General features: G+C 39.4%; 1 protein-coding gene across 5 annotated transcripts in view; it reads left to right on the top strand.

Annotated features, from left to right (window-relative positions):
• bnc2 (basonuclin zinc finger protein 2) overlaps positions 1 to 26,690 on the top strand; it is a 235,512-nt gene that overhangs the window by 92,598 nt on the left and 116,224 nt on the right. For 4 of the 5 annotated variants that reach the window (XM_067441602.1, XM_067441601.1, XM_067441603.1 and 1 more), the window contains exon 2: positions 8,886 to 9,131. In XM_067441602.1, coding sequence (XP_067297703.1) covers positions 8,886 to 9,131 — 246 coding nt within the window. Of the gene's footprint in view, positions 1 to 7,721; positions 8,044 to 8,885; positions 9,132 to 26,690 lie in introns of those variants that run through there. The other variant, XM_067441604.1, reaches the window with a different exon arrangement.

Genomic DNA, 26,690 nt, shown 5'->3' with positions numbered 1-26,690 from the left:
GACTTTGAGTGTTTATTGTGTTTTTCTTTTTTCCCCTTTTTTGAGAATTTATTTGCTTATTAGTATAGAACATATTGTGTGGTCAAAATTGTGCATTTTACTTCTTTCTGCTCTTTGGGCAGGTCTGGTAAATATTTCACTGATGCTATACGGTACAGCAAGTAGTTCTGCAGTGCCAAGCGATTTTTTTTTTGTCAAATTATTATGTGCCTCCACACTTGCAGTTGTTATTTTTTTTTTTTTTTTTTTTTTAAATCAATTAACGGTTAATTCACCCAAAAATGAAAATTCTGTCATTAAGTACTTTATGTAGTTCGACACCCGTAAGACCTCCGTTCATTTTCGGAACACAAATAAAGATATTTTTGTTGAAATGTGATGGCCCAGAAAGGCCTCCGTTGACAACAATGTCATTTCCTCTCTCAAGACTCATAAAATACCCATACTAAAGACATAATTTCAAAGTCCATCTCACTACAGAGGTTCTACAATAATTTTATGAAGCGACGAGAATAGTTTTTGTGCACAAAAAACAAACAAACTAAATAACGACTTACAAAAAAAAGCTTCGAACCATTATGAATCAGCGTATCCATTCATGATTCGTTTCGCCAAAGTCACATGATTTCAGCAGTTTGGCAGTTTGATGCACAATCTGAAGCATGAATCGATAGGCTGATTCCTTAAGCTCCAAGGCTTTTGAAATCGGCCCATCACTCAAGTCCAAGTCGCTTTTTTACATTTTTGTAGAACCACTGTAGTGAGATGGGCTTTTTAACAACGTCTTTAGTACCTTGAGACAGGAAATGAAATTGGTGTCAGTGGAGGCCTTTCTGAGCTATCGGACTTCAACAAAAATATCTTCATTTGTGTTCCGAAGATGAATGGTCTTGCTGGTGTCAAATGACATGAGGGTAAGTAATTAATGAGAGCATTTTCATTTTTTGGTGAACTAACCCTTTAAAGTGTGCGTACGCATAAAAGATAGATTTATATTATTATATTAATTTTACAATTTCTACCATATTGTATGACTTAAAAAGTAAAAGTAGAATGCTAGTCAGCTATTTCTAATTCAGACCATTTTGGTTTTTGGGCTTTTAGCTTTCAAAACAACAACAACAAAAAAAGAAGGGAAATAAAGTTGGATCTCCAAATTACCCAATAATGAGATATTTGACTTATGAAGCTGCAATTTACTGACAGTGCAATGAACTAAATTAGTAGCCGAAGCTGTATAAGTGATGTGGTGAGTTATAAAGATTACTAGAAGGCATTGCAAATCAAAACTCACACACCTATTTGGTTTTCAATTCAATTGATGAAACATTGAGGACAATATATTATAAATTACAATATGCTTTTTTAGTCTCTCTATACATACAAAATCCAAAAGGAATGATAGATTAAAGAAAACTAAACATGCTGCATTAAATGACCAAAAAAAAGTAAAACTCAAAAGGCCACCTACTAATTAATGCAGTCCTTAACAATTCTATTCTATTTTGAATTCTGGTCTAATCTCCGTTCTCTAAGCTGTGACTCTGGGGATCAGCAGTATAGACAGGTTTACAAACTGGATGATGCTCTGCAAGTTGAGTCTGGAGAGGCTAAGCCGAGAGGAGGTCAGGGGGCAAGAAACAGAGAGAAAAAAGTGACAGAACTAGAGTGGACACATGAAAACCTCTCCTTTTAACACCGATGGAGTTCAAGCATCGCTCTTCACCTCAATCAGCAGAGGTGATGTGAGACAACCAGGGATGTGTTCCTCAAAAGCATTGTTAGTCAATTTTGACGCAAGTTACGCCATTACCGAGATAGTTAAATGATTTGGCGATTCCTGAAACCATACTTCTAATGAACATTTGCAAACAGCATCGCAGACTTATGTTGTTGGAACTAAAACTCTCGAGCTGTGGTTGGAAGTATAGTTTCTTGTTAATTGACATGGACTTAAATAAATCATGCTTGGGCACAATAGGCAACCTAACACTCAGTAAATTCTATATATTTTATTCCATACAGCCCAGGGCAACTGCAATGCTGCTAACTGTGTGATGGGTGGCAGCGGGTAATACAGTCACTGCAATTGGCTGTTCCTACCATGAGTAGAAGTGAGGAAGGTTAAAGGTTTAACTTTCTATTTAGCTATTTTAAAAATGTTACATCCACATGCTCTATGAGCGATTAGAGAAATGTTAATCGTGCTTTTAAGTAGGCCAGAATGAGAGTATCTTTGTTTTCTTTCTCTCTTATTCCTTTGCTCTTGCTGGTCACAATGGTACGTGGAGTACTGAGTGATTGCACTATCGATGGCATTTGTATCACATGTGTCTCTTGAGTTCAGGGGACATTCACTTTCTCCCTCGTTCTCTACACAAGTGAAAGGTTGTTTATTCATGGTGTCATATGATGTCTTGTGGCCCTTTTGCGTCTTCCAGCAGAACAGAACAGTGACAGTTCTATCTGGCTGCTATCTGATCGACACACTGTCTTCAAGTCACATGAAGAGTGCACTAATATCCGAATCGTCCATTGACTTGTGTGTACAGTATGTGTGTGTAAGTCACTAATTAAGGTATTGTCTCCATCCTCACTTCCTTGCAGACAGTTTATTTAACAGCTTGACCTCACCATCTTAAGTGAGCTGGACACTTTTCCTCTTTGGATTAAATGTAGGTGAGAAAATGGAACTGTGGCAGTTGGTTTAATAGTGAACCCTAATTTGAGGGGTGGGGGTGGGGGTTGGGTTTGGGGATCAGAGAAGCGTTAACTTTCCAAAGCGTAGATAAAACCTTATCTCAGCCATTAAGTGGGCATCATTGTGCAGGGGAGAGATTATAATCAGTCAATTCGCTCGTGTGCGCACACACACACATACACACACACACACACACAAAGTCTGTTTTTGTGAAATGTGGGGACATTCCATAGGCATAATGGTTTTTATACTGTGCACACCGTATTTTCTATCCCCCTACACTACCCCTACCCCTAAAGCTACCCATCACAGGAAACATTCTGCATTTTTACTTTCTCAAAAAAACTTCTGTATGATTTGTAAGCATTTTGAAAATTGGGGACATGGGTAATGTCCTCATATTTCACCCTCTCTTTGTATGTCATACCCATGTCATTATGCACACACACACACACACACACACACACACACACACACACACACACACGCACACACACACACACACACACACACACACACACACACACACACACACACACACACACACACACACACACACACACACACACACACACACACACAAACACAAACACACACACTGTCTTCCTTCTCTAAAAAAATTATGTACCTACATTTTTTTAAAATTCATATTTTGTTTTTCCATTTTGCCTGAAATAAAGGATTATTAGGAACACCCGTTCAGTTTCTCATTGATGCAATTATCTAAGCAACCGATCACATGGCAGTTGCTTCAATACATTTAGGGGTGTGGTCCTGGTAAAGACAATCTCCTGAACTCCAAACTGAAGGTCAGAATGGGAAAGAAAGGTGATTTAAGCAATTTTGAGCGTGGCATGGTTTTTGGTATCAGACGGGCCGGTCTGAGTATTTCCCAATCTGCTCAGTTACTGGGATTTTCACACACAACCATTTGTAAGGTTTACAAAGAATGGTGTGAAAAAGGAAAAACATCCAGTATGCGGCAGTTCTGTGGGCGAAAATGCCTTGTTGATGCTAGAGGTCAGAGGAGAATGGGCCGACTGATTTAAGCTGATAGAAGCGCAACTTTGACTGAAATAACCACTCCTTACAACCGAGGTGTGCAGCAAAGCATTTGTGAAGCCACAACACGCACAATCTTGCAACCTTGCAAAGTTGAAGACTGGAAAAATGTTGCCTGGTCTGATGAGTCTCGATTTCTGTTGAGACATCCAGATGGTAGAGTCAGAATTTGGCGTAAACAGAATGAAAACATGGATCTATCATGCCATTTTACCAATGTGCAGGCTGGTGGTGGTGGTGTAATGGTGTGGGGGATGTTTTCTTGGCACACTTTAGGCCCCTTAGTGCCAATTGGGCATCGTTTAAATGCCTTGGCCTACCTGAGCATTGTTTCTGACCATGTCCATCCCTTTATGACCACCATGTACCTATTCCACAAGGCTACTTCCAGCAGGATAATGCACCATGTCACAAACCTAAAAATACTGAAATGGCCCCCACAGTCACCAGATTTCAACACAATAGGTTACAGTTACTCTTTGGGAAATCTTTGGGATGTGGTGGAATGGGAGGTACGTGCCCTGGATATACATCCCACAAATCTCCATCAACTGCAAGATGCTATCCTACCAATATGGGCCAACATTTCTAAAGAATGCTTTCAGCACCTTGTTGAATCAATGCTACGTAGAATTAAGGCAGTTCTGAAGGCAAAAGGGAGTCAAACACAGTATTAGTATGGTGTTCCTAATAATCCTTTAGGTGAGTGCATATATATATATATATATATATATATATATATATATATATATATATATATATATATATATATATATATACACACACACACACACACCCTAAAAACAGAGAATGAAAGAAAGACATTTAAAATCAATTAAAATTAAATCATTTAAAATAAAAATAAAAAATACAGCACCAAAAAAAAAAAACTAAAAACAAAAAACAAACAAAAAAAATCATTACATTTACATTTATGCATTGACTATTTTTACTAAAGTGACTTACACGGCATTCAAGGTATACATTTTATCCGTTCTTGCATTCCCTGGGTATCACATTCATGACCTTGATTTTGCTAGTACCATCCTCTACAGGAACAAAAATTATCATGTCACCTCATGAATAATTAATTAGAGTTTACTTTGCCATTCACTTGTCAGATAACGATTTTTCCCTCTCTGTTGTTTACCAGCTTTCCCTCAGCGCAGGCAAAGTTTATTATCAATGTCAAGTCATTTGCAAAAAGACTTTATGTCCGCTTTTCACCACTTCTCAGTTCCTTAAAAACCATATAGAGGACCCTTGAGAAATAAAGACACCTTTTAAGACATCTGCAAAAATGTCACAGACCCCAACACAAAAACTGACATGGGTCACTAAGAAAAAGTCAATGCCCTCTGTGCTGCCGCAGTGCCACAGCCCCAGGACTCCCAGCATGCTCTCTTCTCTTTTACTCTAATGAGTTGCAACACAGATAATGTGGCTGATGATCTTTCATTGATTTGGCTATCACTTGCTTGTCTGGTAATTGATCCGTAGCTGAGCCTCTAGTTAATTATATCAGCTTCGACATGGCCCTAGTCTTGGGGGAATTTGAAGTCTTGCAGAATAATAGTTTTAATAAAGGAGTCCATTACTGTGGCTCTCTGCTTTCCACGACTACCACTGCTGCCACTGACAGGATCTGAGCTCACCCTTACCCCTGAGAGAGAGAGAGAGAGAGAGAGAGAGAGAGAGAGAGAGAGAGAGAGAGAGAGAGAGAGAGAGAGAGAGAGAGAGAGAGAGAGAGAGAGAGAGAGAGAGAGAGAGAGAGAGAGAGAGAGAGAGAGAGAGAGAGAGAGAGAGAGAGAGAGAGAGAGAGAGAGAGAGAGAGAGAGAGAGAGAGAGAGAGAGAGATGAGGACAGGACAAACTGAAAGAAAAGGATGGGGATGGCAAGCAAAAAGCGAAAGGGATATTATCAGAGTCCTCTCAGACCCCTCACAAATAACAACTATTAATAGGGAGGTCAGAAGCTGAGCTGCCTGCTTGACTTGAAACATTCGGTTAGCACTTGAAAAATCAAGAGACCAGCACATTCAAGAGAGAAAGAGAACTGAAGGGGAGAAGATCATTTGAGATGGGAGCTGTGACCGTAGAGACTAAATAAAGAAACAATTTTCTTTGGTGTTTAGAGTTATTGATTATATAAATTGTATTTTTTACATGTTTTTAAAGGCATGCTTACTACACATTAATGCCTGTGCTGTTTTCAGAAACAACAATTCATGGCAATTTAGAACTAAGCAAGAAAAAGTATGTGAGAACAGATGAAATGGAGGGGACACGTGTGTGACAATGGGCTCTAAGCAGCTCTCATTAGTGTCCATTTGCTTGTAAAGATGTACGGTCTTTACGTCTTTGGTTACTGCGGAGGCACTCTGCGCTTGACAGAGAGAGAGAGAAGAGAGAGAGAGAGAGAGAGAGAGAGAGAGAGAGAGAGAGAGAGAGAGAGAGAGAGAGAGAGAGAGAGGTGAGATGAGGAAACAATACAGCATATTAAGTTCTTATTGCAGCTGCCACCATTCCTCTTGCCTTTTTCATTCAATCTTAAAGAAGAAGAAGAAGAAGAAGAGGACACTAGATTTGATCAGACAAAATGCTGTGCAGATTACTCAGGTAAAGGTTAGCCAGAGCTGTCATTAGTGCTGTACAGAGGCTTTTAACGGACAGTAACAGCTGTCTCCTTCAAATTGCCACAAAATTTCAAGTGGCTTTCTACATACGAGAAGCCATTTAATGTAGCGAAGGGAGAAAAGTTAATTCCCTTTCTTTCTGTCTCATAGAAGAGAGATCACAGTGACATCTTCTTCAGACACACTCGCATTGTCAAAGACTATAATTTTTTACAGCTGACGTGAGGAGAAGTGCTGGAGGAAAAAAAAAAAAAAAAAAGTATGAGAGGAAAGACTTGCAATAATAACAAAAAATAGCTTCATTACACAGCACATTTCTCATGTAAAATGTTTTGGCATGTACAATGAGGGAGAGATGCCGCCACTTATTGTAAGTGCATATGTTAGGGCTTTCTTTCTCTTCTCCACCTTTGTGAGACTGTCTGCTGCGGGGACCAATTTGGCAAAAATGGAGCCTCTTCCTCATTTTTTTCTTAATTAAAATCTGAAAGCATCCACTCGAGGTTTCCCTGTGTGTGTGTGTGTGTGTGTGTGTGTGTGTGTGTGTTTGTGAGTGGGAGAGTATGTATGATTATGTGCTCTGCCGCACTACTCCACAAGACGGTGTGTGTGTGTGTGTGTGTGTGTGTGTGTGTGTCTGTGCGAGCATTCACAGGGGGAGTTGGTGTGGGGTGAGGGGGGTGGGGGGGCGTGGAATGATTGCATAGAACCATTAGCTAGAGCTGTTTAATACAAGGGGAGAGAAAAACAGACAAAGGAATCAGACTTTGTAATAAAAATCAAATGGACGTGTGTCCACCTCAAAATACCTGGCTCTAGTGTGGCTTTAGTGTCACGTTCTGCTTTAATCCCAGACAGCTTGAAAGTAGAAGTGAAGACACAATGTGTAAACGATACAATAGAAATATTTTATTTTTATGTTTTGCTTTAAAACAAATCATTTTTACACATTCGCTGTGTGTTTGCTGGCTGTCATGAGTAAAAACGAAATAAAGAAGAATAAAACAAAGTGCAATTGGAAGGCTCAGAAACGTCTTTTCGTTTAGCGTTGAGGTTATTATAGAAGTTGGAGCTTGTCCAATTGTATTGACAAATGCATTATTTGCTTGGAATAGTTGTGTGGATGGGCCAGTTCTCTATGTGTGTGTGTGAGTGTGTGTGAGTGCATGTATTAGAGAGTGGCTCAATCCCACTGAGGTCTGGAGTGAAGAAGCATCAGGCATGGAGAGCTGGTAATAAGACAGGGACAACCCTTTCCCCTCCTGCTCTCTCTCTCTCTCTCCTCTCAGTGGGAAAGCAGATCAGTGGAGGAGAGAGAGAGCCGTGTCATTGAGTGCCAGCAAGAAGAGAGGAGCAGTTAACTCAGACGTGCTGCGGCCCGACACACATGCTCTACCTCACAACAACACACATGTACTCACGGCTGCACGCACATGCACACTGACACAGCGCTAGCTGGAGTTAGTCTGGAAGCAGAGGACAGGCATCTCTGAAGGCGAGAAGGGGCCTGAAGAAAGAAAGAGAGGGAAGGAAGGAGAAAGAGAAAGAGTGAGAGAGAGAGAGAGAGGAGGGGCTGCTTTGGAACTGACACACTCCAACACCTGATCTCCACACAGCTGGGAGGAAAACCACGCTGGACACGCTGGTGAGAAAGGGCACCTTTTGGGGAGAAGGGAGGGACGATTTGTCTTCTGCTCTTGGAAAAATAGTTGTAAAGTCATTTTGGTTGTTTTCTTTGTGAATGGAACTTTTTAAGAGAACTATTACAAGAGGGTAGTCGTGCAAGGAGTGCATTTTAAGTGCTAAATATAAGTGGCGTTGTTGTGCATGTTAGAGGTGTGCGAGGGGTTCAAAGGGCAGGCTCCGGGTGACTGAGTTTGCTTGACGATTGATTTCTGTGTGGAATGTATGTATGTGTCTCTGTCCGTGTGTGTTTGGAGGACAGCCCATACACGGCTTGACTGACATTTCAAAAAAAAAAAAAAAAAAAAAAGTGTGTGTGGTTGGGGGGTGTGGGGGGCAGATAAAAAACTACTCTCCTTCACCATCTCCTCCTCCATTTTTCTGCCATCCCCCTTTTTTTCTCTCCTTCCTTCACTTCACTTCAATTCACACCCCCATCCCTCTCTTCCTCCCTCCTTACCTCCGACACTCCGCTCATCCTGCCCTGCTACCACCACATGCCCCAGAGGAAATATGCATTGTGCAGCCCTGCTCCTGAATTAACTCAACACACTCTTCCTGCTACTGGCAGGCAAGACCCTCCACTTTCACCCCTCTCTCAAGAGAAGATAGCAAAGAGAGAGAGAGAGAGAGAAAAGAAAAGGAAAGAAAGAAAGAAAGAAAAGAAAAAAGAGAGCAAGAATAGGACAGAAGAGAAAAAAAAAGAACAGAGCAGTCACCCTTTGCCTCTTTGAACCTCCACCTTCTTGTACTTTTCTCTCCGGCTCCCCGTCCACCCCCCTTCCCCCTCTTCTCTGCCGGCAGTCTGAGGAGACAGAGTTGGATGTGAGAGGCGGTGTGTTGTGGAGAGAACAAGATCGAGAGAGGGCACGCGAGTCCACGGCCAGAGCCAGCAGCAGGAGCAGCAGCAGCGGTGTAGGGGGAGGAGGAGGAGAAGGAGAAAGCTCCATGCAGTTCAGCACCAGACCGGCCAGCGCCGAGCCGGGCTTCATGGGGACATGGACACAGCAGAGCACTGACAGCAACCTCCTTTTCAGAATGTCCCAGCAGGTCAGTGGGATGCTGTCCCTCTCGCTCAGTGTGTCGCTCTGTCTGCTTCGTCTCTGTGCAACTGTTAAAGTGTGTGTTTGAGCGTGAGCATGCTTTTTATTTTGGTTTTATTTTTCATCGTTTTAGCATTCGAATGTGAATGTGTTTAAAAAAAAATTGTTTCGGTGGTTTTAACATTTGCGACTATGTAAACTGTTTTGCTTCCCTTCTTTTGAGTGGTTTAGTGGCTGATGCCCGTTTTCACAAATTGCAGCCTTCGCTTTTTTAAAGTTTCTAAGTGTTGAAGAGAAATGAGTTTTATTAATTGCATTAGTGAACATGTGTCCGGTCGGTGTGGACTGGGAGGTTTTGTTTTGGTGACCCTTTGGAGATCAGGCTGTGGCACATTTAATTGACTTCATCTGTTTCTGGAGTTCTTAACATCATCGACTTGTAAAAGTATTCCCTAGCCATGTAATATCTTACAGCTCTATAACATTGTGTGTAGTTATTGTAAAGTTCCTGAGCTGAATGCTTTTATCAGGACAGAATGTTTATGGGAGGGGGATCGGGGTCTGAGGAGGTGAGCAGAACATTAATCATCAGGGCTGCTTTCTCTGTGCCATGCACACGCTGATACGAGCGCAGGCCCCTGGACTCCCTTTGGCCAACAATGGGGGTCCATCCACATATCTTTCCAGATTCCTCACGAACTTTTTTTCCCCTACTCGATTAGCTCCCTTTTTTTGCAACACTGAGATGCGTATCGGTTAAAATTGAACACGGTAAAAATATGAATATCCAGTTTGTATTTATTTGACATTACATTTCCCCCCGTTTAGTTTAAACTATATATTTCTCTAAATAATTATGTGTTATTTATTATTGAAAAGGTTTTACTCTGCGCGGTTGTAGTTGACTTAGAAATATGAAATCTGAGTGAGAATAAGATTTGAATGGCACTGATCAGACGCGCGCTGCGCTGTTCGGCGCATCAGGGCTCCGGCGCAGGTGGATTCAGACCTGCGCTTCAACCCTTCACGAAAACACTATGAGCATGAAAGGGTTCTTACTTTTAACAACTCAATGGAATATTCTGAATGGACCTTACGCGTTTAGTAACTATATAAAATTATCTACATAAAGTGTTTTGCATTCTTGTATTATGACGCGTATTTGAACGTTTGAGTGTTTAAACCGTTTATCCTTGACATGAAATATAAGTGGCATAAGTCAAATTTGTTTGAAGTCGACTCCAAATCACTCAATTATCGTTGAATATAATTATATTTTATTAAGAGAGTGTCATGTGTAATGAACATTAATGACAGTGTAATCTGGCTGCTATATCAATTATTTTGACAGGACAATATTGCCCCAGCTCTTCAGATGCAGTTGTGACTTAAACAAATATAATAATATAAATGTTGTGCATCCGATCCTTTTTTTCTCGTTTGTTATGAGTTATGAAGAAATATTTATGGAGAAATGTCAAAAAATAATATCCTGCTCCTGTTCATAATCAATATTAAAATGTGATGCGTATATCTCAGATGGAAAGAAACTAGGTAGCCACTGATATGTTTTTATGTTTTTTTTTTTCTTTTAAAATGCAATGCGCATGAAATAAGTTTTCGCCCCTCTCAAATATGTATTTTTCCAAATGTGTATTTTTTTTCCAGATGTATTTTTATTTTTTTTATAAAAGAGCGGCTGCAAGCCTTTTCGAGCGTGTAATTTAACCTAAATTTCTGCGTCCTAAATTAATGTCAGCTTTATGTAGGCTATTGTCAACAAGAAGATCACGACATGTTAATCATCAATTAATATCCGATCCGAATTTTTTTTTTTTTTTGTATTAAAAGTACACCTGTGCATTTCCACAAATGATACAAACACCGCTGACCACGTGCAGTAGTCGATATTAATATCAAACCCATATGAGCAAATATTCTGGATGTCTGTGCTAGGGTTTATTTTATGCAATAGCCTATATTTGTCAATGTGGGCTTGGTTATTAATGGGTTCTAATTGCTCAATCTAGACTAATCGGCTGCACTATGAGCGAGCACTTAAAGCTTCTTAATTTGATGTGATTCCTTTGACACGCGGTGCTGAAGCAAGGCTGTGAGCCCCTTTTCAGGTGCTGAATCTGATCAACTCTCCCGTGAAAACTCTGAGATGCATGGCGAACTTCATCACTCTCTCTGGGGCTTCTCAGCATCCTCTCGTGTTTGAACCACTTGTTATGTCCCCCGTTGTACATTCCACAAATGCCAATTTTTAATACATATCAGTGTAACATTATTTTACATTGTAGACGATTTTACATAAAAGCCTTCTAGAATATTTCGTTTAAAGAACGTATAATAGCCTACAACTGCAACGGCAAATGCATTATTGTTGCTATTGATTTTCTATAATAATAATAATAATAATAATAATAATAATAATAATAATAATAATAATAATAATAATAATTTGAAATCGAATGAAACCGAAAATTAAAGATTTTCCGCGAAACGATTAGCTGATAAAGCCAGTCTTGTTTGCTAATTAATTTAACCGCCACAACAAAACGTAAAATAGGCCTACTGTAATTGAATCATTTATTTAATCTGAAATAATGAATATTGACATTTGACACCTTGAGTGAAAGATGTAAAAACGAAAAATCTCCCGGTTGCGGTTGCGACATGACACAGAGACTTATACAGAGACTTATAGTGAAAATAATTAGAAACATATTAAATGAAAAACAGCCTGTAAAAAAAGATGCCAGATTGTGTTCGATTCGTCTGATTATACAGCTGCTTTATTTTAATTTATGAACTATTGTAAATGTTAAAGAACATAAATATTGTATGTTGTATGACATGTATTTTGATATCTGAAAAGTGAACAGTTAGGGATCCTGCAACTAATTAGTTGTACGCGGTTTATATGGGCTCATTTATTTATTTATTTATTTATTTATTTATTTATTTATTTATTTATTTATTTATTTATTTATTAGACATAATCTCTAATGTAACAAATAAACAAATAAAGATACAAAAAAAAAAAAAAAAAAAAACCTTCCAGACTCTGGCAAAGGAGCAACATTAGGCATTACATTTTTCCAGTAGTTTTTTTTTCTTCCTCCAGTTCATTTTGCGGTCTTCTGTAGGTTACTGGTCATGTAGGTTTGAATATCCATCTTTCTTTCTTTCTTTCTTTCTTTCTTTCTTTCTTTCTTTCTTTCTTTCTTTCTTTCTTTCTTTCTTTCTTTCTTTCTTTCTTTCTTTCTTTCTTTCTTTCTTTCTTTCTTTCTTTGGATCAGGTGTATGTGTGCGTGTATGCACAGGAGCGTGTGTACATGTGATTATAGTGAAGTGTCTGTTTTCCTTTTTTCCCCTCTCTGTGCTGCATGTGTGTGTGGGTGCGAGATGAAACGACTCTTGGCTGGCCTTGGTTGAGAGAAAGAGAAGGGTGGAGTGGAGGAGAGGAGAGGAGAGTGAAAGAGGATATGTGGTTTGGGAGACACCCACCATCTTTTCTCGGCAGATAGAGCAGAGCCTAGGGCAGTGCCAACATGATCGGTGCAGCCAGTGCTGACTAAGATGGAGCAGCCACAGGAAGTGTGACTGTTTCAACCTTTGGTGACAGGAAGGTGCCTGTCGCAGGGTCATTGTCGCTGAACGTATGCGATATGTTGGAAAATAAGAGCAACTTAATTTCAAAGACAGTAAGTGGCGTCAGCTCACCGAGTTATTGCGCCACTGTACTTAAGAGAGAGGCTGCTGGTTCAGGGGTCTTTGTGCTGAACGGATCTGGCTCCTCTAACTACTGACCCTGTTAAGTAATGGACTCAGTTGAGAGGAGTAATCTCACCTGGCTCAGGGATGCTTTCTTTCCTAATTCCTCTCGCTTTCCCCGACAGACAGCCTCTTAATGTTTTCAAGGAGAAATTGGAATGTGGAGGAAGCAGGGAGGGTGGGGAGAGGATCAGAGAGAGAGAGAGTGGTAAACTTTTTCTCTGTTTTTGTTGTAAAGCGAGAGTGCTTGCTGGCGTGTTTTATTGTGGAAGTCAAGAGTTACAAAAAGGTGCATGTAGAGGTGATGAGCAGATGAGAGAGAAAAGGCCGAGAGATGTTTGGCGACCGGATTCGAGAGTTCTGCACTTTTTAAGTGTGTGTGACTGTGTGTTTGCCATGCCCGTACACAAGCGATACATGCCAGTTATTGTGCTGCCTACACCTCTGCCTACATCCCTACTGTCAATGCGAGTTGTTGGAACTATTATTTTTTTCCACCCTGAAAAAAAAAAAAAACCTATTCAGAATTTCTCATTCCATTTAAGTGATTACATAATTAGTGTATTAATCAATATGCTGCAGTTATGGCTTTTAATAAACATGTTGTTTGTAGCGGTCTCTATGTTAAATTAGTTTTAATATTCATGATTTAATTCCCTAAATTTCACTGTTTACAAAGCGATGTTAGAATATTAAACTAAAATGCTCATGAGAAATATCACCACACTCTGTTATTGTTTTCAACAATCTCTGCAAAAAAGATTTTTTTTTGTCTTAAATGTACATATTTTACCAGCTTAAACTCCATTTTTTAGTCCCTTTAAAATGTATTTTTCCTTAAATTGCTGTTTGCTTTTTAATTATGATTATTTTTTATTTTGTTAATCTTAAATATTTAAAAGCAAAGAGAGGAAGCGCAAGATGAAAAGAGGGAGCGAGTGAAAGTGTGGGACATAAGCGGGTTGTTTTTGGGGAAGGGGAAGTGGTCCCTGGTGAGTAGAGAAATTCACTCTTCTGTGATACTGGCTTGCAGCCAGTTTGGAGGCAGATTCATCAGCACTTCACAACGGGGACAAGACCCCCCTTCCCCCCCTCCCACCCAAAGTCCCACACTGGAAAGCACACAAATCGATCCAGTTAAGATTTTCATTCAGCCTCACTAAAGATTTGGTTGCTATCTTTCCTTTATTCTCTGGAGCGATGAGTGGATATGAGTAGGTGTTTGAGATCTGTGTGTTCCTTGGGCTATGATCAATAGCTGACACTGGGCACATCACTCACATGCTTGTGCAGTGCCTCTTCTCTGCTCTCTGTCTGTCCTCAGGGGCGACATGGCCACTCACATGTTCATTCTGGAATATATTTCTGGAGTGTCAGAAAGCGGAGCAATACTGTCTCCAGCGTTGCGCAGGAGAAACGAGGTGATGTTGTGCTCTCTCTGGTGACACGCAGACGGGGTCAATGCCATGGACATAGACGCGATAAAAATGTGAGACCATCTGCTCTGCTCTTATCAGGGCGATGTGCGTTGAAAGGTAGCCATGCTTTCCCGTGGGTAAATGCTGATTATACTGTTGACTTGACTATAAGACACTTGAAACTATTAGGTCAAAAACGGCTGAATAGAAGACGCTTTGTTTTAAGGTTCAGTTATTAACTATTAACTAGTTGCTTATTAGCATGCATATTACTAGGATATTGGCTGTTTATTAGTACTTATAAAAGCACATATTAATGCCTTAGTCTTCATGACCTTATTCCTTAATCCTACCTGATGCCTAAACTTAAATGCTACAAAAACTACCTTACTAACTATTACTAACCAGTAAATTAGTTTATTGAGGCAAAAGTCGTAGTTAATAGTGAATATGTGTTCCCCATACTAAAGTGTTAGCAAGAATTCAAATAGTGACAACATCTTTTACATAAGCAGAATTCATATGTGAAGTGAATGTCAAACAACTTGTTAACCTTGGAATTTTAAGAATTTAATGAAGAAGTCATCTATATTTTCTTCATTTGATAAAGAAATAGTTTTACTTGGTGGTTTGTCTAATGTTATAGTAAAGTGTTAACATGCAATTGTTACCTTACAGAGCTATTTCTAATTGATTTAACTCTGAAAAGCTTTTTTTTGTTGTTGGTATAAATTAATGTATTTAGGTTGATCCCGCTGTATTAAATTATATTTTTGACCAGTTATTTTGGATGTTACCAAGTGTATTTTTGGTCCTTGACAATTTAGTCAGTGCTCTGAAAAGTTGGAATTTTTCCTCGCCCCCTTTTTTTTCTGAACTGAAGGGAAGTCCTGGTCAAAAGGGAAACTGCTGTTTCAATAGTCTTAGAGTCAGGATGTCACCACCCCCGGCGTGGCGGTAATGAGGGGACATTACCATCATTCTGCGTCTTGTTAGTTCCCCGAGCGCCTGACACAATCAGAATGCACCAGCTGCCCTTCAGACCTCAGAGATCTGAGAGAAAGAGAGAGAGGCCTCTCAGACCTCAGCTAGAGACAGAGAGATCTGATAGGCGAGACCTGAGGGACAGTGTTCCCAGAGATGAGACACGTACCACCTCCATGTAAATATAAAATGAGCCGCACAGAAATTTGCATGAACATTATGTTTATTCAGTACCCTACAAAAAGAGAAAACAGTATGCAGTTACGTTTGTTGTGAATATATGTGCGTTTAAAATGTTGCTGTTGAGGTTTTTTACACACCTATTCAACAGAGCACATAAGGGCCCGTGGCAGAATCCTAAAAATGATGCGATTAGTTTTATCTTGGTACAATTATGAATATGCATAAATGTTCATAAGTGTTACGACTTGATCTCAGTTCTTAAATTATTTAAGAGAGTGGAGAGGTATCATAACCTAGTTTAGGAGTTGAAAGATGGCTGCGTAATGAACACCGAGGCGGAGACCACAAGCTTCAAAACAAAGAAAGAATGTTGGAATTACTGTATTTGATGACAGTGAATATTTTTCTTTTCTTTTTTTGGATTGGGGGATGTACTGTATAGCAGTTCTTTTAAATTTATGAATACACTAAAAATGAGATTTTTATATTAGGTTAAATGAATGAAAAGGCCTGTGTTTTCTGCACATACTGTATTTCTCAGTACTGAATAAGAAAACATCAGATTAACAGAGACAATTTTTAGATTTCCTTCTAACCTTAGTGCCTCCGGTGCAGTCTGTGCCTGAAAGCCTTAGTCCCGGAATGCCGGTAAGAGGTTCCATTATGATTTGCTCTAACAAGAGGCAGTTAGAATCACTGGAGTCAGTTATCATGTCCCCTGAGACCTTCGCTGGTGCGGAGTTATGCCACGTCCAATCCAGAAAACACCTGCCCTTCCGCAAAGGTCGTTCAAATCAGACAGTCAGACCCCAAAGCCTGCTGAGTGTTTTCACTTTACCGCTGGGCTTCAACTTTAACTCTGGGACGCTGCAGTCAGTCTCACATTTCAACTTTACACCACCTGAGATCATGAAAAATTATGCTCTTCAGGCTCTCACATGATTTTATTATCACTTTTACCGCATTTAACAGGTGTGAGAGCCTTGTGGTGATGTAAAACGAATCATATGTCAGCACCCCCGGTGATTGATTATGTCGCAAATTCTCATTTCCTGCCTGTTCAGAAATCATTAACGCAGTTTGTTTAAAGATATGTAAATCATTTTAGCAAATTTATGCAGAAATCCAGGTAAATTCAAAGGGTGCATATACATATATACTTTGCGCGCCTAAAATAACCTCTGATATTATTTTTAAGACGAAAATGTATAAAAACGTAACTGCAACTTCCAAACCCACAAACCATACTAAAGACTGTTACACCACTATTTTGAGGCAATGGACTAAAGTAAGGCTACAATATTTGGAAAACTCTGCATATTGATGACAATGTAATGGGAACATGGGCCATGAAATGAGGGCATGACTTCTGTTTCTTTGCTTCTTGTTTTCTTTTTTCTTTTCCTTCTTTGCTGGATATTTGCCAATGCCACTGGCACATTCAGAGGCCGCTATTTTTAAGCTGTTAGTCTACCTCATCTTAAACAGCTAAGAGGGCAATTTCTCCCATCAACAAAACACAGACAAGAAAATCACACTCCCCTTTGCAGGAAAGAATCTCTCATTTTCAATTTTGCTGTGTGGTTTGACTGTGTCACCATAATTTCATCTAATGTTGTGGCTGATTTACCATTATTATTATTATTATTATTACTACTACCTTCCACCATTATTACTGTTATAGTTACATATGTCCGCAGATAATGACAGTAATTTCAGTTGCTCACAGTGGTTTTCCTCATTAGTGACACTATGCTGGTGTTGTTGAGCATGGGGAAGTAAAGCACTCAGTCCAAGTCATATAAAAATGTCTACAATGATGTAAAGAAGAAATGCTTTTCTAGCTGTTGGATTGACAATATTTTGTGTATTTTCTGGGTTGAGTTCCTAAAGACTAATGTCAGTCAATTATATATATATATTGAAAGAAACAAAACACACAAATATTTTAATGAATCTATGTATGCAAGGAATTGTTTTCATTAAATCATTTGTTTTAATTTTACTTTATAAAGCATCGCTTTATTGATCTTGTGCAGGTTAAAAATATTTGAAAGTGACCATAAAAAAATGTTAATCTCTTTCAAAATCTAAACATGGTTTGAGGTCTAGGATTTACAGAAATGAGCAAAAAGCACCCCCACCACCATGTCCTGTATCAAAATAGATTTACTGAGCATGCATACATTTGTTTGATCTTTTCCTGCATGCTTGAAATATTTCAAACGTTAGATTAACTGTGAAATGCTTTTGTTTTATGTGTGTTTTCTGCGTTTTACCCAATAAATTATGACCAGCATTTGTACAAAAGGTTGACGTGCGTGTGTGTGTGATTGTGTATATGCGGGCTTGTGCTGTCATCAACCAGAACTGCAATCAACCGGAGGCATATTTTATATCAAAATCTTGTGTGCGAGTGTGTGTTGTAGCTCTAGGTTTGAGGGAAAAGGTTTTTTTTTTTTTTTTGCTTTGCTTGGAACTGATGCTGCTCAGATCGTGGAAACACAGAGGTTGGACATTCATGAGGCATATCTCAGGATTACTCCACTCCACACACATACCGTACGTTAGAAAGTCTACCAACGGGTATATTCCACATACTTCCATCATGTCTGCCAAATTAATTAATTCTGTTTATTTGATGATTTAGTAGTAAAGCATATGTGTAGCAATTACATTATTTTTATGAGCATTTAAAAAAAATCATCCAAACCAGGCATGAAAAATATTTGACATTGAGGATTATAAGAGTTCCATTTTACAATGAATTCACAAACTACAAAAAAGTATCCCCCCCCCCCCCCCGGCGCATATAAAAACGTGCATGTTATATAATCTATAAAATGCACAAAATGCCACATTGCATGTTCCCAGATGCACAGCAGATGTGATTTACGGTGGGTTTATTGTCATATATTGAGCGGTACTGCTCTTCCTTCTCTCCAATCCATGGTGTCAATTAAAGCTCAAACAAACTCATTTGCTCTTGTGATAGACTCCAAATGAAGTGGCCGGTGTATCTAGGCAACCAAAGGGGTCAGAGTTCCCTGTCCTTATCATGAGCTGCTGACTGTAGCAGAGTGGAGGCACTCATAATGCCTCCGTTTTCAAGCTCAAAAGAGGATCTGGGCTGTTTTTGCGAGTGACCAGTGATATCAAAAAGAATATTTAAATATTTGATATATGAGGACAGTCTAGCATGCGAATCCCAATTTGCTTAGGGAGTGGGTTGCGCTTCGCATCGCATCGACCCGCGCTGATAAATCCGTCTCACGTTGCGTGAGATGTACATGGGCAGTTAGCAGTAGGCAAGCCTTCTGTTATTTCAGCACTATTGATTTTCACCCATTCAACAAATATTACACGATTCAAGGAGTAGGGATTATAATCATGTGAAGTGAAACTCTATTTCCAGGAGTATATGTGTGGGAGAAGAACATTATCTGGTCTTAAAGTCAATTGATAATACCCATGGCAAAGAGGGGATTACAGATAGAGGATGCATTTAAAAGTTTAAAATGCTGTCTGATCAGCTAAAGGAAGGGTAATTCCTTTCAGGTTGAAAGCGTTAATAGCATCACCGGTAACGGTATCCTCTGTGAAGTGAGGGCTGAAAAGACACTATGCACGTCTGTCTGTGTTTGTGCGGGTGTGTGCTTTGTGTGTGTTGTTTAGAGAAGAGTGAGCACATAAAATAAAGTGCCCAGAGGTTGCTCCTGGCATTTTGTGGTCACCAGACAATTGTCATAACTCACATAGAATAAAAAAGCAAGCATGCGAGCTGTGTGTGTGTGTGTGTGTGTGTGTGTGTGTGTGTGTGTGTGTGTGTGTGTGTGTGTGTGTGTGTGTGTCAGAGGGGATAGGAGCTCCAGTCCCAATTCAGCTTAGATCGCGTACCAATATTTGATCTTCTCTAATTAGAGTGAGGAAGGGACCATCAGGCCACCAAGCACGCTGTGTCCATTGTGGCATGAATGCATGTGCACACAGATGCATACATACTCCCCCTCAACCTCATTTCATGCACGACACTCCTGAGGTAGTTTGGGGAATAGAAAATTGCTTTCTAAGGAAGGCTCTGGCCAATTAAGGCCCTGACCGTATTGAATGTCAAGTGTTAATTTAGGTTGTCTCTCCTGTGACCCCTCCCCCTCCCCTTTTACTAGCAGTTGAGCCGGCAGGGGTCTTCAGATGAGCAAATACATGTGAGGTAAAAGTTGATTGCCTGAAGGACCTCGGGTATTATGTGTCATAGACAAGTGGCAAATGTGTTCTCCTTCCAGCATTTCCCCTCCCCACCTCTCTGACACCCCTGAGGGACAGAGAGGCAGGATTAACTGTACTGCCGCGATAAGAATGGGCGGTTTACTTTGGGGAAAAGACGAGTGTAATCACCTCACGGGCAGTAGGGAGGATTGAGGATGGACTCTATCTCTCTCTCTGTCTGGGATTCAACTTCGCTGACTTGTCCCTAAGTCTAGACAAATGACTTGAGAAGTAAAGGAATTCTGTGACACAAATGGTGAGTTCATTTCTCAGAAAACGTGTACACACACGCGTTGTACAGGGATATCCCATAGACATAATGATTTTTATACTGTACAAATTGTATATTCTATCCCTTACCCAAACCTACCTCTAACCCTACCCATCACATAAAACTTTCTGCAGGGACCAAAAAAAAGATAAGTCTCCACAAGGACTATATTTTGGATAAAATGTGTAGCTAAGGTAGCTATATTAGCTAAAGCTAATTTAAATAGGAGAATAAAAACAAGCACATAATACAATTGTTGGCATACAGTAAGAGATGGAATTTATTTAAAAATAGAAACTCTTTGAAAATTGAAATTCTAGACGAGACATGTGAGAACCTATTTCTTATTAAATGTAAAGGCTATTGTTCAATGACCTCAGCTTATTCCTATAGGCTAGTGGTGTACTTGTAGATACAGTGAAAGGATGCATTTTAATGCCACTTGTAAATTCTTTTAAGACAGACAATTAGTCTTAATGGCTTTATTATCATCGTTGTGATAATTTTTTTAAGGTGCATTCTATGTTCTTTCTCTGGCTGTGTAGAATAAATGTTAATGCGTTTTTGAATTTCAGCGCACAGCTAATTCACACAGCCCAACGTGCCTTAGACCTGAAAAAGGCCCCTGGCTACATTTGTTACTAGAAGGAAACAGCATGAGCTATGTTCTCTGATCACACAGACAAGAGTGAACATGTTCTTGTTTCGAAAATGAATACATAAGAGTATTGATAAAGGTCTTGTGTGTGTTATTAATTCCTACAGTTGCTAACTGGAGCGGAGGTATGCACTCACCAGGGGGTAGGCTCCCATTCACATTAAAATAAATAAATAAAGATTATACTTTTAAGTTGTAAAACAACATATAGAGTGTAAATATGAATGTAAAATAATAAAAACCCAGGTGGGAAATGATGCAAACAATCAAACAACTACATGCTTAATAATAATAACAACTATGCAGTCTGTAGAAGTATAGACACCTCAAAAGGAGTATTTTTTTTTTAGCTGAAGTCTAAATGAGGGAATAAAGGACAAAAACACATGATAGACAGACCATCACAACCTCATGCCCCCTTCGGCATGACTCCACTTCGCTTCTTTTGTCACTGATTTTAGTCAAAAGAGCTGTAGAATAGAAAGAATGAGAAAAGAAAAAGAGAGCTGCAACGGAAGGGAACGTTTCACTTCATATTCACAAATTGAAATAGGTGAGCGAGCGAAAAACAAAAACAAACGTTCAGATTTTTCTGGGGAAAGACAATTACCCATCTTTTGCAGCGAAATAATTTTTTGTCATTACTTGTTTTGTGTAAACACAATCATGCCAATGTAGTGCTAAAAATAGTTATGCCTCTTTTTTTCTATAGATCTAAATATAGAACCCAGGACTCCATTTATCATACAATATGTTGACTTTTCTTTTTTATGCCATGGTATGAAAATAACGTACATTCCTTGAAATATATCTTTGTGTAGTCTATCGAAAATTACAGCATACATGTGCTCATGGAATGACTTAAGGGTGAGGAAATAATGACAGAATTAGCTCCCCCTAAAACACTGTAACTCTTATAAAGAGATTTGTGTGTGTACATCAAAACATGCACACAGAGAGGCTTTCTGAATGTGATGTGTTGGGAAAGTACTTGTCAAGTGGCATTGATTTGTTAAAGTGCTGAATTAGCACAGTACGCCAGCTGCCACCGCCCGCTCACTGTTGTGCTGCCGTGGGCTCATTTTCTCCTTAACAACTCTTTCCCATTTCCCCTCAGCCCCTCTTTTGCTCTCTCTCTCTCTCTCTCTCTCTCTCTCTCTCTCTCTCTCTCTCTCTCTCTCTCTCTCTCTCTCTCTCTCTCTCTCTCTCTCTCTCTCGGGCCACACACGCGCTTTCTTTAACTCTTGTTAATTCCCTCTCTTACACACACACATATTGCAGACACACCTCAGCTGTGACCCATAGCAAACTTAGCTTTTCCTCGTCTCGATGACACACAACCACACCCACACAAACACTTACACAATCTCTTGAGGAGAGAAAAAAAAATCACTTGTGTATTGTTGTACATGACCATGTTGAGTCCATCAAATTTAGATGGAGTTCTTCCCGTTAAACTGCAGTAATGGGATGAAACTGGGGGAATAATTAAGACTCAGCGTAAACTCGGCCAGTATCTGTTATGCCAGGATCTAGTGGAATCTGTGTCTCCCAGCTGTGTCTGACATTGACTGCAAACTGTAGTCAGTCAGAATAGGATTTTGGCTTCTCTGAGAGTCCACATTTTTATTAGGTAGCCAAAGTGTTCCATAAGCAGTTCTCAAGGTTCCCTTGGAGAGAGTGGCTGAGTCATATCCAGACTGTGTCAGGCCACACACAGTGGCAATAGATTTACCATGAGCTCAGTTCAGCTCAGTTCACAACTGCATTCAAATAGTATTAGTGTATACATAGGCCACAGCATAGATATTTGTTGATGAGTTACTGGCAGGGCATAATCTGAAAATTTGGAGTGGGGGGTGGGGTTTGCTTCCTGTAAACTCCTCAGCTTAGACGCTGTGCCAAGTGTGGCTAGATTCAGCGTAACCATTTTCCTTAAAGGTGGTATATTCAGTGTCAGTCCTACATTTCAGGGAGCCCTGAACAACACTTTGTGATAGGGCCTCCATCAAAAGCAGCAGACTGGCATGTTAAGAGATGCGCAGATCAGCTCTATCATAACACAAATCCGTTGTTAAAAATAAATCATCCACCCGCCACTCACTTGAATCTATGATTTTCTTTGATTTAGATATATGCAGATTTCTGATATATGCAGCCGATTGCCACATCACAGTTATTTTAATTCTCAGTGTTAAGCTGGTGTCATATTACACCGAAGTAGGCTACTTTTATGTAATCATTTATTTACAGTAAAAATTTCATCTTTGGCTAAATTGTAATTATTTGGCCTAACTTAGATTGGTATGTCACTGTTTCCATGCTTAAAGAAAAATTAAGCACGTTAATTTTTCCATCATTGTAAATGAATTAGTAAAAGTTATTAAAATGCTGCTTATTCTTCAATTACAGTCTATGGTTTTCCCTGAAGAGATATACGTTGTTGCTGAAAACTAAAGTAAATGAGTGACGCAAATTTGTTACATTTTAAAGTAAAATGAGAATTCCGTGTCTTTATTTAAAGCAACACATCATAATAATTTATATTCATTATACTACCTAACATTGATTGGAATGTTATTTTTTATTACTTGGCTTGCCCGGCAGACGGACTATCTGCAGTACGTGTTCGAGCGTACCACGATGTAACAGGTGTGTTGTGTTGACGAGAGGTCAGACATTGTTGGAGCCTTATTTTTATTTTTTATACAGTGGAAAATTATGTTTGTTTTATTTAATATCTGTTATTAGATAAATATAAATAAAAAAATAGAAAAATGTCCACATGACTCCACTAAAGTTGAATCGTTCGTTTGTAAAAATGATGTGTACATTATATAGTGATACTTAAATAACCTTTCAGAGTAAGGGGGCCCCCTGGTGGTTCGGAGGCCTTACCCACGTATTTACCGGGAAGACCGGCATTATTTGACCGGTATATTCAGTGTTTAGAATAATTTGAAAGGCATTTGAAGTATATCAACAGCATCGAAGGGAGCACACTACACTTAAAGATTGGTAACATCTATATTAGATGATTTTATTAAAGTAAAAAAATGTTACGTATTGTTGAATCAGTCTTAATATAGGTTAATCAGGTAGAAAGATTTATTTAGTTAACTGCAAGTTACAACTTTTTACAGTGTATAGCAAATGTCTCTGCTGTAAGTGATTTGACATATCAGATCAGATGTCTTTCTGTTTCTGTCAAAAGCTTCACTGTTTTGACCATATTCACACCTTTTCCATTAGGTGCAGATGTTCTGTTGACCCACCACTCACTGTAGATGTAGTGACTGTGCGTGGGAGACAGTTTGTTTTTGGATGTGAACTTAGCCTAAATACCCTCCATCTGCTGACCTCTGCACACATACACAAATATACAGTACATGCATACACAGTAAATAGTGCTTGCTGGCATTAGTTGTCTCCTCTTCTCTCTCTCTCTCTCTCTCTCTCTCTCTCTCTCTCTCTCTCTCTCTCTCTCTCTCTCTCTCTCTCTCTCTCTCTCTCTCTCTCTCTCTCTCTCTCTCTTTTGTTTTGTGTTCTTCTCTTTCTTCGAGTGGCCCTCCTCCCCCTCAACATTTCCCCAGTGTGTCGTGTGATTAGATTCTGAAAGGTTGATGCTGCTTGCTCTGTCCACAGTTCCCATAAAACACTCAATAAAGCACCAATCTAGAGCCTGAAAGCACTAATAGAGAAACACCATTCAGGGAAGAGGTACTCTCCAAAAGCAGCCCGAAAAATGTGGAACTTTGCAAAATAAAAACATTTTTCCTTCAGCTGTACAATTTCTTGATTACATTGTTATTAAGCCACAGCTGTTTTTACATGAAAATGTATATATTTTTTAGTGTGTGCAATGTCTGTGCATGTATGTGGGAAATATACAGAGTTGTGAATGTTGAAAAGATTCATGCATTACAGGATCGTGAGGTGCTGAGGTCAGCCTAAGGGTCACTTGGACTTGGAAATCCCTAGATCACTGTCCGGGAGTGAATATGCGAGCATCTCTCTGTAAATATTGCGTATGTGTGTGTGAATGTGCGTTTTGTGTGTGACAGTAGGTGGAGACAGTCACCGGAGGAAGTCAGAAATGGCCCCTGTGCAAACTCAGCATGTATGGGGCTTTGTGTGTCTCTTTCTCTGTTTCACCATTTTTTTTTTTTTTGTGCTTTTCCCGTCAAAGGCAGCCAAGCAGAGCCAGAAAAGCAGTTCCTTGGCAGGGCCTAATGGCAGTATGATGTAGTCTGTTGTGACTAGTGCATTCCTTTCAGGTTAAACCAGGGAAATTGCATTGTGTTCAGATACCAAGTCACATGAATGTTTTATTGCCACAAGAGTGTCAAAGGTCCTTGTCTGGGCCTCAGGAGAGCGGCCGAGGAAGCCTTTGACTGAGCTCTTCAAATGGGAGCAAGAGAGAGAGAGACATGAAAACACTTGGTTGAACAAATGGTGGTTGAACAAAAATAGGAGTTGAGGCTAATAGAGTGTGGCAGTCACTAAGAGGGATTTCACTCTCTTTAAACTGTGACTTTATAGAAAAAAAACACATACCCTGCGACAATAGCTGAAGAAAATTTGACAAGACACATGTAGAGAGGAGGAGAGAAACACAGGAACAGAGGATTCTGGTTTGCCTTCTCTGTCCCTCCCCTTCAGAGAGTCTCTCTCGCGCTCTCTCTCTCTCTCTCTCTCTCTCTCTCTCTCTCTCTCTCTCTCTCTCTCTCTCTCTCTCTCTCTCTCTCTCTCTCTCTCTCTCTCTCTCTCTCTCTCTCTCTCTCTCTCTCTGTGTGTGTGTGTGTGTGTTTACTATGCGTGAGAGTGTTCAAGTGTTTTAGACAGTGAGTAGGTGTTTGCTTTTGGCAAGTTCCTAAGGAGGACTGGAGCATTTTGAGAGGGGGTTGTGGTGGGGGTATGAACCTGTTATCTGCTCAGCACTGACAGGAGGGCCATCGCTCCCAATGGTACCTCGTGTTACCGCTTGCACTCCCTCATTCCTGCTGTTGTAACCTAACCTGAGAGGACCAAGGGAGGCAGAGGGTGAGGACGAAGAGAAAACACACGGCCCAGAGGAGAGAGTTCAGATGGGGAGGAATTACACTTTAAAAGATTTCCCTGCACAATGTATCACAAGAACATCCAGTCTTACGTTCTCACAGTACAAAGTGGCTATTAATCTAATACAGTGCTTTCCAAAAATATTGTATTTTTTAAATTAACTTATTTATAAGAAAAAGAATTTGGTATGACATAACATGCAGTTCTGATGTATTTTGGTCAGCATGATTTTATATATTTTTTTAAATATAATTTCTCAATATTGCATGCAAAATGGAAGATAATGTTAGGAGAATTAACTGTATTAAAATCCAGGGTACTGGCTCAGAATTAGAAACCAACCAACCAAACAAACAGGTCATTGCTATCACCTCTTGCTGACCTCCCTTCACACACTCTTTTCCTGAGGAAAAGTATTCTATCACACATATTAATGTTAAGTTATTTCATGTTATTTCAGTTGCACAGGACAAGAGTTCTTAATATATGGGTCATATAAGATTATCTATGGTAAAGGATAAAACAGTGTTTTAAAACACATGCATCGTTATATTTAATGTAAAAAAAAAAGAGAAGAAAAAAAAAACTCGATTTAGTGATTTGATATATGTAATTATTCTAAACGTTCATGGGTTCTGTCCATCAAGTAAAAACATTTCCCTTATATTGTACACTTCTTACACAGTGTACACTTCTTAATAATTATTTTCTAAATAATATTTTTTTTCAGACTAAAAGTATCATGACTTATGACACTACAATACTACTATAACTATAATCTTTAATTCATAAATACTGTGCCATTCTTAGTGGAGTCGCACACCATGAGATTTATTTACTAATAAGTGTACAGTAAATGGTACTTTCTATAATATAATTGGATTTATATGTTTATGTTGCATACATAAATTGTTTTAAATTAATAAGCAGTTAATAAGCACT

This window comes from Pseudorasbora parva, chromosome 4 (genome assembly GCF_024679245.1).
Source record: "Pseudorasbora parva isolate DD20220531a chromosome 4, ASM2467924v1, whole genome shotgun sequence".
Lineage (NCBI taxonomy): Eukaryota > Metazoa > Chordata > Actinopteri > Cypriniformes > Gobionidae > Pseudorasbora > Pseudorasbora parva.
Note: the sequence above shows the minus strand (reverse complement) of the source record. Positions and strands in the feature narration are given on the sequence as shown.